Raw genomic sequence first — 14,731 nt, 5'->3', positions numbered from 1 at the left:
GATATACCAGGAATCTGACTGAACTACAGCAGTTTTGCACAGAAGAAAGGGCCAAGATTAGTCCTGATCGATGTGCCTGACTGATCTGCAGCTACAGGAAGCATCTGGTTGAAGTTATTGCAGTCAAGGGGGGGCACAAATTATTAAGTGTGACGGTTCACTTATTTTCCCCCTTCTGTCATTGTTTTCATACTATCCTCATTAAAATATATTAGAAAACCTATAAATGTTTAGGTGGTTTTAGTTAAAGCAGTTTTTTCATCAGTGTGATTTTGACAAAGATCAGATCACATTTCATTTTATGCAGAAATGTGAGAAATTCCAAAAGGTTCATTTTTTCATACCACTGTATATGAAGCACCTCACCACAAAGTTAGAGATTGAAAATCCGAGGTTGAACTTGACACTTAAATTATTGTTTTTCCACAGTCCACGACCTTCAGAGTTTCGGCTTGGACAATGTAAGTTGACCCTAATCAGACAATTCATTAAATGATTATTCGGATAAATGTCAGTTCTTTGAATTACCTTCCCAATTTACCTTGAAATTGTTTTCGGCATGTTGGAAGTACAAATTAACATGGATGACTATTTCCTTCAAAAATAAGTCTGGAAGCTGTAATAAGTTATTAATCGATTCAATTGATTAGTTGTTGCAACCTTATTAAGAAGCTAGTTTATAGTAAAATGTTTGAAAATTGGCAAAAATGTGGATTGTTTTCCAAAGCAAAAGCAGATTTTTGTTCATGTCCTACTTTGAATTTTCAGATTTCTCCATTTTTGTTATTTACAACTGAGAAGTTATACGTTGTAATTTCAAGAATTTAGACAAGATTAAGGTAACGATACTAACGAAGGTCCTAAACTATCAATCGGTTACCAAAATAGTTGTCGATTAATCGACTGTTGCACCTCTAAATGTAAGTAATGAATTGTGAAGCATCGCCAGTTCAAATATAACATTTTAGCAGCGATTTTTTGTGTGTGTGTGTGTATTGTTGAGTTACTTCCACGGTTTTTGTTAATCTAATTGTGACAGGCAAACTCTTATTTTCACCAGATCAACATGACCCATTTGATCAACCACCTGTCATTCGGTGAGGACTACCCAGGCATTGTCAACCCTCTGGATGGGACGCAAGTGATGGCGCCACAAGGTGAGCCGGGAGTAAAAATTCCACAAAGCACTCGTCGGTGTTTAGTTTGTATTTAATGAAAGCCGTGACATGGCCCAACGGACGCCACCACTGCAAAAGTCCCATAGGTGTCGTTGGATTGCACATAGGAGCTCTGTTGTTGTGCTCATCATCAGCAGCGGATGCCCATCCCGATGGCCATGAAGGTCCCAAACGTCCCCCCGCTTTGCATCATGGTCTTGCCCACTCCTCCCATCAGTTCCCGGCCTCGCATGCCGATTCTGCAGAAGAGTGGGGAAAAAAACAATTAAAATACAAATTAAACACAAACCCGTCACTTTAAACTTCAACTGTTTACCTGAGACAGGAGAAAGTTCCGAACATGGCTCCGGCGGCCATGCCCACCGCGAAGCCCATCATGAAGCCCATCTTGACCCTGTCGAAACAGCTGGGCTGGGCCTGACCATGGCCGTATGGTGCCACACTCACGGGCATCTGGATGAGGAAACGTATTAACTGCGTTAACTTGTGTTAAAAGTAGTTTGTTTATAGCAGAAACTGAAGTGGCTGTAATGTTTACCTACGCGGGTGCGGTAGCATTAGCGTGCTAATTAGCAGGCTAACGCCACTTGTGGCCTTGAGCGATAAACAAGCCACGCAATTTACTTTCAGTTGAAAAGGTATAAAATAAAACGCACGTTACCTTAAATCGATTGTTCCTTTAGTAAGCTTCCTCGGGTGAAGGTCGAGAGGCGGAGTAGCGTTTAAATGTCTTGCTGTCAGACCTCCATAGCCGGAAGTAGGAAGGAGAAGAAGACGAGGTGAGCCAACAGGTCACTTAGACGTCATGTAAACGCAGACAGCGACACTTGGTGGCGTATGTTGGTAGCGCAATTTTAATATGCATTCAAACTCTTTAAAAAAAATAATAATAATAAATGAAGAAATAATATAAAGTACATTATGTGTTTTCTACATTATGTGTTTTCGTATGGGAAAAGTCAATGAAAAACAATGGTCAGTTTTTGTCCGTTTGTGATTTTCAATGAGAAAAAGTACGTCAATGACAAAATATACCTTTACATTTTCATGCATTCATTTTTTTATCTTTATGTTTAATTCATTATGGCACTCCTGGGATTCCATAAACTTCATATTCCAGGAACTTTTTCTTTAAATGTAACTTTAAAAAATATTTTAAAAGAACTTGTTATAAATTCATTATTTACATAAAAATCAAGTTTTTGGTTGAAAAATAATGATAAATAATAAACTAATTCAAAATCTAAATCTGAACTTTTTTCCCTCCATTCGTTCAAGTACCATTGACGGCAATAGACATCCAATCCATTTTGGCTCGGAGGGCTGGCAGCAATCATTGGATCCATTTGATGTAAAGATACACGATAATATCGGTGGCCGATAATTATCGGCCGATAATGGCAATTATGACGTCACACAGATAATCCAGATAATAAAAAATTCAACCGATAATGTAATCCGATAATTATATACTTGATTTAGCCTCCAAATGTGCACAACCGAAGAATTCAGCACGCCGCCTCCTCAACCCCTCCCCTCTCTGAAGCCCCTGAGGGAAGAGGGGTTGAGGAGGCGGAGTTACACGACAAGAAATAGTTGAATATTATGGCGGCTGTTACTAAAAAAACGACGCTCTCGCCATTTGCGAAACATGTACCGCAGAAGTTCCAAGAGGCCGAAAGAAAGCGTCGTCATTCAAAATCACTAACCCAGCATCCATTTAAAACTGCATCACAAAGATTTTTGGAACGAATGCCAGGCTGCTGCTGCTAGCGGGAATGCTAAAGCTATTGTAAACACTAAGTTAAACTAGGGGCTTGTGACGATTCAGAGTCGGGTTGTTTGGGAAAGCAGCCCAAGGCGGGTGGTAAACTCTCATCTAAGGCTAAACACCGGCACGACTGGAGACCGATAGTCGGCAAGTAGCAGTCTTCCGATGGAGCCCGCCGCTCTGGCCGGTCCGGCAGGCCGCCGCCACCTCGCCATCGGCGGGGCGGGCAGAGCCCGGTTCCCCGGCTTCAGGACCTCCGGCGAACACCCCGGTTTCTCGAGCGTTCCCTCACGGCGTGTGAGCAGAGCCAGGCAAACCGGCCGGATTATCCGGTACGAACGTAGCCGCCGCCGAGACGAGACACGATTTTTTTTTTTTTTTTAACCGAAATGACCCGAGAGCCAAAGCCCTGGATAAAAAAATAATGCAGTTTATACGACCACCATTCTTCATGAAAAACATGCCAATCACATTTTCACCACTACATTTGGAAAAGTGATGTCCAGTAAGCAAGCTTATCATGACGGCACAGTGGTTAGATGATAATTTAAACATAGAGAAAACGAAGTCAGCCCGTCAATAATGCATTCAGTATGTAAAATGACGAGCGGTCAGATGACTTTGTAATGCCGCCTTTATTTTCGGCTTAACAAAACTCAGGCACAAAACAACACGCACGGAGATGCGAGCGCCAACTGCATCCAAATAGTACTGCCATTTATCAGTTTAGCTGCTGTAAAGCGAATGTCGCGACTCGTGAGTGCCGCAAATGTAAACAAAGCGCTGCAGAATGGGTACATGACATCTCGCTCTTTTGAGTTAATCATTTTCACAGTGTGCAACAAAGCATATAACATTAGCAATCACTTTTCAAATTAATTTAACTTATTTGTCTGCTCAATTACAGTCACACTAGATAATCTAAACTTATTGGCACTTATTAACACTTATTAATTTAAATATGCACATTCCTGTTGTAATGAAATAACAATAATAGTCTGAAGCCACAAATATTCAAAATCTTTTCTTCTTCCAAGTTTTTTTAGGATTAAGTATAATAATGTATTGCTTAAAATAAGGCTGTTGAGATTATTTTCAGCTAGCTATTTTTCTTCCAAGAAATCTGAGAGAAATACACATGAAGTGCTGGCAGATAATTTCACTTATTTCCAATAGATTTATACTTAAAACTGACTAGTTTTAAGGAACTGTGTTTTGCAGTGTATTAATGTTATGTTAGGAATGGCTTACTTTTAAAGGCATTTTTGTGCAACTTAGGTATTTACTCTGTAAGTAGTTGTTGCCAAAAGTTTACCATTACACAATGTCAGACAATGTCATTATTTAGATGTTGGAATTGACGACTTGTTCATATTTTATGTTGGAAAAAAAAAAGCAATAAATTATATTTTTGCACAGTAATATTTTCTTTTGTTTAAAATTTTACATAAATCTTTTAATAGAATTATCGGCTTGACATTATCGGTTATCGGTAAGAATGAGGAGGAAATTATCGGTTATCGGTATCGGTTGAAAAATGTATTATCGTGCATCACTAATTTGATGTCAGAATGATCATGGGTCAGCAACTTAATTAATCCATAAACTAGTTGGAAAATAAAAGAAACTAATCTGAGTTGAAAATAATACATAAATAAGAAAAAAAAAAAAATTAAATCATATTTTAATTGAGTGCTATTGACGGCGACGGACGTCCAATCCATTTTGACCTGAAGGGGCGAATGAATATTTGTTCAAGTCAAAATGGATTAGACGTCCATCGCCGTCAATGGCAGCTAATTGGTAAAGTTATCCGCATGACATGATTACATTTAAAAACTCAATGCGAAGCACCATATAGATTAATAGTATATTCTCAAATATGAAATATATATAAATACATTTTAGAGTGAAAATTAACATCAATTATAATGGTGGTCTTGTGTGTTTTCTGTCCCACAGCGTCAATGATGTACCAGTATTTTGTCAAAATTGTACCGACCATTTACATGAAAACAGACGGAATGGTAAGTCTTATAATCAGAATAAAACTGTTTGAAAATTTAAAAACTGCATGAGTGTTTTGTCTTGTTGGCAGGTTGTAAAATCCAACCAGTTCTCCGTCACCAGACATGAAAAAGTGGCCAACGGTTTGATAGGCGACCAAGGCCTGCCTGGGGTCTTTGTTTTATACGAGCTTTCGCCCATGATGGTGAAATTCACCGAGAAACACAGGTAGGGCACACATGGGTTAATCATTCAAGTGTGATATTTTTGTGTTTAACATTATTGTGCATCAGATCATTCACTCACTTCCTGACCGGAGTGTGCGCCATCATCGGAGGCGTCTTCACAGGTCAGTGCCTCCACATTAGGGATGGGGCGATACTCTTCAACCCACGACACGATTCACCGAGAGATGGTCACGATACAATATAAAAAAATGTTTGAATTAAAAAAAAAATTTGATTCAGCTACACATGTAAATGCAGTACAGACCCTAGTATGAAGCAGCCGCAAACTTGAAATCAAATATAGCCGCCACCTCTGTCTTCTTCCTGTACGTACGTGACGTTAGCGCTTTATGCATCATTAAAAGTAGTCAGGGTCAAAAGTCATGCTTAGAGCTGGTGAAATTAAAAGATTCCTCGAGGCGGAAAAAATTCCTCAAACACTTTTAAAATCGAATCCACTAGAATTATTCAAGCAATCGTTTAACTATACGTAGACTGGCCTGTTCTCATCACTGAGTCATTAATTTGTTGCATAAAAGGCCCACCCAAACATTCTTTCTCATGCACTCATATTTTAGATGTATTGTATTGTTGGTTACACAATGGTTTGAACATGTTTATTTTGTATTAAAACGATAGAAGCAGGTATGTCTATGATTATCGATTAGCATGTTAGCAAAAATACCATTTTCTTCAGTCAGTTTAGTCAAATTGATTTAGTATCAATGAGCTATATTTCTCAAATCGTGGCAATGCATCGAGGATATACAGTGGTATGAAAAAGTATGTGAACCTTTTGGAATTTCTCACATTTCTGCATAAAATCACCATCAAATGTGATCTGATCTTTGTCAAAATCACACAGATGAAAAAACTAGAGATGTGTCGATCGGCATCCGATCACGTCATTTTCAAAGTATCGGAATCGGCAAAAAAATATCGGCCATGCCTTTTTTTAATATATATATTTATTTTAATTACCGGTAAATCGTTTTCTAATTGTATTTAACGTTACAGACATAATATGTTTCACTCTTCCAGAGTCTTTAGGCTTAAGGTAGGGTTATCAAATTTATCCTAATAACGGCGGTAATTAATTTTTTAAAAACTGTATCACGTTAAAATATTTAACGCAATTAATGCATGCGCTGCACGACCCACTCACGAATTGTCACGCTCAATCTGTAATGGCGCCATTTTACCTATATAGAGAGATAAAAGGCAGCGTTATATGAGTAGAGTGAATTTTGGCAGCCTTTGGAGCCTTTTTTTAATTGGCTAAAACCTTACAATCCCTTTCCCTACGATTAGAAATATCATGGGAAGCAATGTGGGGAAGCAAGGTAGCAATTGATCTTTATCTTAACACGTTGTTATTTGCCAATGCAGAGAAGATATATCAATTGGTAGCACTACGCACAGTAATGGTTCCACCTCCCATCATGCATTTGGGCATGACTACAGTATCATTTACTGAAAGCTCAACAAATACACTAGATGGCAATATTTAGTCACAGTATACAAAGTCACAAGTCTTTCTATCCGTGGATCCCTCTCACAGAAAGAATGTTAATAATGTAAAGGCCATCTTGAAGATTTGTCATAATAAACAAATACAGTACTTCTGTACTGTATGTTGAATGTATATATTTGTCCGAGTTATATTCATTTTTTTCTTAATGCATTGCCAAAATGTATATGACCAGGAAAAATTATCGGGAATGATTGGAATTGAATCGGGAGCAAAAAAAAAGCAATCGGATCGGGAAATATCGGGATCGGCAGATACTCAAACTAAAACGATCGGGATCACATCGGGAGCGAAAAAACATGATCGGAACAACCCTAGAAAAAACGGTGTCTTCTTTAACTAACACCCCCCCCCCCCCCCCCCCCCCCGGCAGCAATAACTTCAACCAGACGCTTCCTGTAGCTGCAGATCAGTCAGGCACATCAATCAGGACTAATCTTGGCCCTTTCTGTGCAAAACTGCTGTAGTTCAGTCAGATTCCTGGTATATCTGGCCTGAATCTCTGTCTTTAGGTCATGCCACAGCATCTCAATGTGGTGCAATTCTGGACTTTGACTTGGCCACTCCAGAACGTGTATTTTGTTCTTCTGAAATGATTCCGAAGTTGATTTACTTTTGTTTTGGATCGTTGTCTTGTTGCAGCAGCCATCCTCTTTTTAGCTTCAACTGTCTGACAGACGGCCTCTGGTTTTCCTGCAAAACATCCTGATAAACTTTTGAATTCATTCTTCCATTAATGATTGCAAGTTGTCCAGGCCCTGAGGTAGCAAAATAGCCCCAAATTATGACGCGCCCTCCACCATGCTTCACGGTGGGGATGAGGTGTTGATGTTGATGAGCTGTTCCATTTTTCCTCCAGACATGGCGTTGTGTGTTACTCCCAAAAAAATCCAACTTTGGTTTCATCAGTCCACAAAATATTTACCAAAACCTTTGTGGAGTGTCCAAGTATCTCTTTTAAACGAGCAACAATGGTTTTTTCGGACGGCAGTGGCTTCCTTCCTGGAGTCCTTCCATGAACACCGTTCTTAGTCATAGTTTTACATATAGTAATGTGTGCACACAGATATCGGACTGTGCCAGTGATTTCTGTAAGTCTTAAGCAGACACTCAAGGGTTCTTTTTTTACCTCTCTTGAGTATTCTGCGCTGAACTCTTGGCGTCATCTTTGGTGGATGGCCACTCTTTGGGAGAGAAGCAACAGTGCCAAACTCTATCCATTTGTAGACAACTTCTCTGACTGTTGATTGATGAACATCCAGACTTTCAGAGATGGTTTTGTATCCTTTCCCAGCTTTATACAAATCAACAATCCTTGATTGCAAGTCTTCAGACAGCTCTTTTGACCGAGCCGTGATGCACATCAGACAATGCTTCTCATCAAGACAATTCTTACCAGGTGTGTGTTTTATAGCGGGCAGGACAGCTTTAAACCACTCATCAGTGATTGGGCACACACCTGACTTAAATTGTTTGGTAAAAATTGGTTTCAATTGGTCTTTAACCCATTCACTCCCAGCCATTTTCACACGAGCAAGGCCCTTCGCTCCCGGCCGTTTTACTTGATTTTGACTGATTTTGCAAGGCCCACACAAACTTCTATTCTATTGCTATATAAACATCGAACCCACCAAAAGAAAGATTAGACTCTCTTCTTTCAGCAGCAAAAACAAGTTCATATCTTTTTCCATTCTTTAGAAATCAGCATTAGAAAATAGCTTAGTTTGAGCAATTTTCCAATTTCTGATGAAATTGATAGCAAAGTAACAATTTATTTACACAAAATTAACTGAAAGATGACGCTGTTCTGGCCGCAACAGCCGGTTTAACTTTTCCCTCATCACTGTCTGTCTCTTAAAGATGATTTTTTTTTTGTCTCTGCGGGCTCTGCTCGCGAGCAGCACGTACTCAAAACGCATCGTCCACTGCACTAGTGGTCCCGGTCGTTCTGCTCGGTCGTCCAGTGCCTGGTATCCCTGGCGTCCTACCGGTTGTTTTGCTCGATCGTCCGCCGCCTGGCATCTATTCGGTCGTCTTCCGCCGGCGCCCGGCCGTGCGGCTTGGCCGCTCGTTGCCGTCGAATCGGGTTGCGGGTCTTACCAAATGCGCTACTGCCCTCCAGTGGCCAGTTCTATTGCTTTAAAATGGATTTTCAGCTTTGTGCTTTGGAGCTAAATTTAATCACGACCCAGAGATGTCTTTTTTGAAGAAAAAAAACGTAAAAGACGTAAAAATACGTCTTTGGGACACTGAAACAATTAAAAATAGAACGTATTTATACGTTTTTGGGAGCAAATGAGTTAAGTGTCCTTAGGCAGAGGGTTCACATACTTATTTTTCCCCCTACTGTCATTGTATTGCTATCCTCATTAAAATATGAAAACCTATACATGTTTGGGTGGTTTTAGTTAAAACAGACTGTTTTTACATCTGTGTGATTTTGACAAAGATCAGATCACATTTGATGGTGATTTTATGCAGATATGTGAGAAATTCCGAAAGTTTCAGATACTTTTTCACACCACTATATATCGCTGTCGTTGTGTATCGTGATGTTTTGTGTCGTGGTACAGTGCCTTGCAAAAGTATTCGGCCCCCTTGAATCTTGCAACCTTTCACCACATTTCAGGCTTCAAACATAAAGATATGAAATTTAATTTTTTTGTCAAGAATCAACAACAAGTGGGACACAATCGTGAAGTGGAAAAACATTTATTGGATAATTTAAACTTTTTTAACAAATAAAAAATTGAAAAGTGGGGCGTGCAATATTATTCGGCCCCTTTACTTTCAGTGCAGCAAACTCACTCCAGAAGTTCAGTGAGGATCTCTGAATGATCCAATGTTGTCCTAAATGACCGATGATGATAAATAGAATCCACCTCTGTGTAATCAAGTCTCCGTATAAATGCACCTGCTCTGTGATAGTCTCAGGGTTCTGTTTAAAGTGCAGAGAGCATTATGAAAACCAAGGAACACACCAGGCAGGTCCGAGATACTGTTGTGGAGAAGTTTAAAGCCGGATTTGGATACAAAAAGATTTCCCAAGCTTTAAACATCTCAAGGAGCACTGTGCAAGCCATCATATTGAAATGGAAGGAGCATCAGACCACTGCAAATCTACCAAGACCCGGCCGTCCGTCCTTCCAAACTTTCTTCTCAAACAAGGAGAAAACTGATCAGAGATGCAGCCAAGAGGCCCATGATCACTCTGGATGAACTGCAGAGATCTACAGCTGAGGTGGGAGAGTCTGTCCATAGGACAACAATCAGTCGTACACTGCACAAATCTGGCCTTTATTGAAGAGTGGCAAGAAGAAAGCCATTTCTCAGAGATATCCATACAAAGTCTCCTTTAAAGTTTGCCACAAGCCACCTGGGAGACACACGAAACATGTGGAAGAAGGTGCTCTGGTCAGATGAAACCAAAATTGAACTTTTTGGCCACAATGCAAAATGATATGTTTGGCATAAAAGCAACACAGCTCATCACCCTGAACACACCATCCCCACTGTCAAACATGGTGGTGGCAGCATCATAGTTTGGGCCTGCTTTTCTTCAGCAGGGACAGGGAAGATGGTTAAAATTGACGGGAAGATGGATGCAGCCAAATACAGGAACATTCTGGAAGAAAACCTGTTGGTATCTGCACAAGACCTGAGACTGGGACGGAGATTTATCTTCCAACAGGACAATGATCCAAAACATAAAGCCAAATCTACAATGGAATGGTTCAAAAATAAACGTATCCAGGTGTTAGAATGGCCAAGTCAAAGTCCAGACCTGAATCCAATCGAGAATCTGTGGAAAGAGCTGAAGAATGCTGTTCACAAACACTCTCCATCCAACCCCACTGAGCTCGAGCTGTTTTGCAAGGAAGAATGGGCAAGAATGTCAGTCTCTCGATGTGCAAAACTGATAGAAACATACCCCAAGCGACTTGCAGCTGTAATTGGAGCAAAAGGTGGCACTACAAAGTATTAACGCAAGGGGGCCGAATATTATTGCACGCCTCACTTTTCAGTTTTTTATTTGTTAAAAAAGTTTAAATTATCCAATAAATGTTGTTCCACTTCACGATTGTGTCCCACTTGTTGTTGATTCTTGACAAAAAATTAAAATTTTATATCTTTATGTTTGAAGCCTGAAATGTGGCGAAAGGTTGCAAGGTTCAAGGGGACCGAATACTTTTGCAAGGCACTGTATATAGCCAAATGATATTTTGTCCCAAAATTACCCCACATGTTGAATTTTTGGGTAAATCCTCACTAGTCTTGTGTTATTTTTTTCGTCCCACCGCAGTGGCCGGACTCATCGACTCGCTCATCTACCACTCGGCTCGCGTCATTCAGAAGAAAATAGAGCTGGGCAAGGCCTCCTAACAGCAGCCTTTTCGCTCCGAGCCCGCTGGCCTCCGTGTGGCCACCCTGAGGCGTGCAGAGGACTGAGCGTCTTTGCATCGTCCAAACAGACGGACGGACTGGCGGAGAAGGACGTTAAACATCAGCCAGGTCCCGAGTCTCGTTTTTTGTCGCCAGAAACTCAAAGTTGTCAGTCAGATGAGCGCCAGGAGGGCGACGCTCCTTCTTTACGTCCTTTTTTCCAGGTTCATTATGTTCTTCTTGATCTGTTGTTTGTGTCTGTCTCGTTCCTTGGATTTCTTGTTAGTATACTTTTTCTTGGTGCCTTGTTTGGGGTCCTAGTGTTTTTGTCTTTGTTTACACCCTCTCGGTGCCTTCATTTTGTTCTTTAAGTCCAACTTTGATTCTTTTTCTTGTTTGTGCACTTTGTCTTTGTCCTCCTCCTACGTTTTCCTATCCTGCATCGTTTTTTTTTTTCTTCAACACATTGTCAGTTTCCCCATTCTGTTATGTCCTTAAAAGCCATTGATGGCGCTAGACCATTTTGACAGGGAGGTCACCGCCCTTGCAGTTGAAATTGATTGCAGGTCTAACACTGTCAATGGCAGCGAATGAGCCGGGCAAAGGGTCGCTTCATCTTGGGGAGGCTTTCTAAAGGGACAACAACACCTAGCGTGAATTCGAGATGGTTACTCAAAGTATTTTGAATACAAATTGTGATTTACTTAGACCTCTGACTTCTCATTAATTCTGTATGTACAGAATAACATGCAATTATTTTGACATTGGTAGAGTAAAACCAGAGATTTTTTTTATTTGTGTGATCGAGTGCGTGCACTACTAAACTTGCTGTCTGCTGCCACTTTCGTTCATTTGCTCCATCCGTCAAAATAAAATTGGACGTCTAGCACTGTCGGTGGCAGCGAATGAGTTAACAAGGAAGCGACCCAAAAATGCCCCAAAACCAACCAGGAGTGACCTGAAATCAACAGGAAGTGCTCCGAAATCAAAAGGAAGTATCCAGGTAATGCCCCAAAATCAACAGAAAGTGGTCTGAGAATGCCCCGAAACCAACAGGAAGTGACCCGGAATCAATAGGAAGTAACCTGGGAAGGACTGAAAATCCACAGGTATGCCCCAAAATCAACAGGATGTGGCCTGAAAATGCCCGAAACAACAGGAAGTAACCTGGAAAAGCCCTGAAATCATCAATGTGGCCTGAAAATGCCCCAGAAAAACATCAGGAAGTGACCAAAATCAACAGGAAGTAACCTGGAAATTCCCTAGAATCAATGGGAAGTTGCGGAAAAATGACCCAAAATCAACAGGAAATGCCCCAAAAACACCCAAAATCAACAGGAAAAACCTGGAAATGTCACAAAATCAATAGGAAGTGGCCCAAAAAATGACCCAATTTTAACAGGAAGTAACCTGGGAATGCCCAAAAATCAATGGGAATTGGCCTAAAAAAAATGCCCCGAAATCAACAGGAAGTGGCTAAAATCAACAGGAAGTAACCTGGAAATGCCCCAGAAACAACTGGAAGTTGTGGGCAAATGACCTAAAAACAAAAGGAAATGACCCGAAATCATGAAGAAGTAACCTGGAAATGCCCCCCAAAATCAACAGGAAGTGGCCCGAAATCAACAGGAAGTAACCTGGAAATGCCACAAAATCCATAGGAATTGGCCCAAAAATTACTCAAAATTAAAAGGAAGCAACCAGGAAATGCCCCAAAATCGACAGGAAGTGGCCTGAAAATGCCCCGAAACAGCAGGAAGTGACCAAAGTCAACAGGAAGTAACCTGGAAACTTGCCAAAATTGCACAGAAGTGATCAAAAAAATGAGCCCAAAATTGCCAGGGAGTGATCCGAGATCAGCAGGAAATAACCTAGGGATGCCACAAAATAAACAGGAAGTGTCCTAAAACTACAATCAACAGGAAATCACCCGGAATCAACTGGAAGTAACCTGGAAATGCCACAAAATCTAAAGGAAGTGGCCCAAAAATGACCCAAAATCAACAGGAAGTGACCCAAAATCAACAGGAAGTGGACCTAAATCAACAAGTGGCCCAAAAATGACAAAATTAACAGGAAGTGACCGGAAATCAACAGCAACTAACCTGGAAATTCCACAAAATCAACAGGACCCGAAATGAACTAATTAGCTTCCATTGACAATGATAGACATCCAATTCACTTAAACTGGAAAGACAAGCAGTGAATACTCATATTACTGTGCCACTGACGGCGCTAGACGTCCTATTTTGGCAAATGAGCATAGCGTATTTGGCCAAAAATACCACATGGGATCTAACTGACTAGGACACAACAGAAAAGTTTAAATTCTGTACTGTTTTTTTCCCCTCTCAGTGAATCAATTTGGATTCTTTCTGCTGGGATGATAAAGGTGTTGTCTTTCCCTTTAAGAGTTCTCAACCCCGTATCAATCAATGGAAAAAGCAGACTTTCGTAAGCGGTTCTGTCCTACGCATTTTTCTGCCAGACGGTCCCATAAGAGAAGGCAGCCGAGAACTTCTCAAGTGTGAAAATGCAGTCGGCGAGTGTACGTTTTAACATTCAAATCAGGGCTACGGCGTATCCACCGTGTGAGTGCGTCGTTGTGCAAGGGTAAAATGTATTTATATTTTGATTGTCCTCAAAACTGTTTTTTTAAATGACACAATAAATGTGAACAACACCAGCCTCACTGCGCATTCACTCGAATACATCCGTTCGTTATCGACAGTGTCGAATCATTTAAAGCAGGTGTGTCGAACGTGCGGGCCAGAAGCGGCCCACTAGGGAGTCCAATCCGGCCCCCTGGCAGGGTTGTTGTGCCTGACAGGCTCATTCATACTGTAAATACCACAATTAACAGGATGTGACCTATAAATGCCACCCAATAACCAGGAAGTAACCCAAAATCAACAGGAAGCAACTGAAACACTAATTAAACCAGATATGTCTCCAAATCAACAGTAAGTGACCCTTAAATGCACCAAAATCCACAGGAAATGATCCAAAATTTATAGGAATTGACCGAAACTAAACTCTTTGGTTTTCACCGATAACGATCTAGCGCCGTCAGTGGCAGCCGGTGAGTTAACAAGGAAGTGACCCAAAAATACACCAAAACCCACAGGAAGTGACCTGAAATCAACAGGAAGTAACCTGGAAATGCGCCAAAATCGAGAGGAAGTGACCCGAATCAACAAGAAGTAACATGGGAATGGCACAAAATCAACACGAAATGACCTGAAAATGCCCCAAATAACAGAGAGTGACCCGAAATCAATGGGGACTATCGTGGGAATGCCCCAAAATCAACAAGAATGAATCAAAATCAACAGGAACTAACCTGGAACTGCCACAGGAAGTGCCCCAAACCAACAGGAAGTGACCCCTAAAATCAACAAGAAGTAACCTGGGAATGCCCCAAAATCAACATGAAGTGGCCTGAAAATGCCCCGAAACAACAGGAAGTGACCTGAAATCAACGGGAAGCAACCTGGAAATGAGCCAAAATCAACAGGAAATGACCCAAAATCAACTGGAACTAACCTGGAACTACAAAATCAATAGGAAGTGGCCTGGAAATGCCATGAAACAACAGGAAGTGGCCCAAAAAATGACCCAGAATCAGCCAAAA

General features: G+C 40.8%; 2 protein-coding genes across 3 annotated transcripts in view; one reads left to right on the top strand and one right to left on the bottom strand.

Moving 5' to 3' along the window:
* ergic3 (ERGIC and golgi 3) overlaps window positions 1–11,798 on the top strand; it is a 30,504-nt gene extending 18,706 nt beyond the window's left edge. For both annotated transcript variants that reach the window (XM_057846240.1, XM_057846239.1), the window contains 6 exons: window positions 430–461; window positions 1,061–1,157; window positions 4,912–4,976; window positions 5,048–5,184; window positions 5,250–5,305; window positions 11,018–11,798. In XM_057846240.1, coding sequence (XP_057702223.1) covers window positions 430–461; window positions 1,061–1,157; window positions 4,912–4,976; window positions 5,048–5,184; window positions 5,250–5,305; window positions 11,018–11,097 — 467 coding nt within the window. In that variant the 3' untranslated portion in view covers window positions 11,098–11,798. The remainder of the gene's footprint in view (window positions 1–429; window positions 462–1,060; window positions 1,158–4,911; window positions 4,977–5,047; window positions 5,185–5,249; window positions 5,306–11,017) is intronic.
* romo1 (reactive oxygen species modulator 1) lies at window positions 1,192–1,973 on the bottom strand. Its single transcript, XM_057846241.1, has 3 exons — window positions 1,840–1,973; window positions 1,495–1,631; window positions 1,192–1,417 (listed from the first exon to the last, which is right to left on the bottom strand). The coding sequence occupies exons 2-3, from the start codon at window positions 1,629–1,631 to the stop codon at window positions 1,309–1,311; spliced, it is 246 nt and encodes an 81-aa protein (XP_057702224.1). The 5' UTR covers window positions 1,840–1,973; the 3' UTR covers window positions 1,192–1,308.
* Window positions 11,799–14,731: the final 2,933 nt, after the last annotated feature.

The sequence above is a fragment of the Corythoichthys intestinalis genome, chromosome 9, assembly GCF_030265065.1.
Source record: "Corythoichthys intestinalis isolate RoL2023-P3 chromosome 9, ASM3026506v1, whole genome shotgun sequence".
In the NCBI taxonomy this organism is placed as follows: domain Eukaryota; kingdom Metazoa; phylum Chordata; class Actinopteri; order Syngnathiformes; family Syngnathidae; genus Corythoichthys; species Corythoichthys intestinalis.
This window is presented reverse-complemented; position numbering and strand designations above follow the sequence as displayed.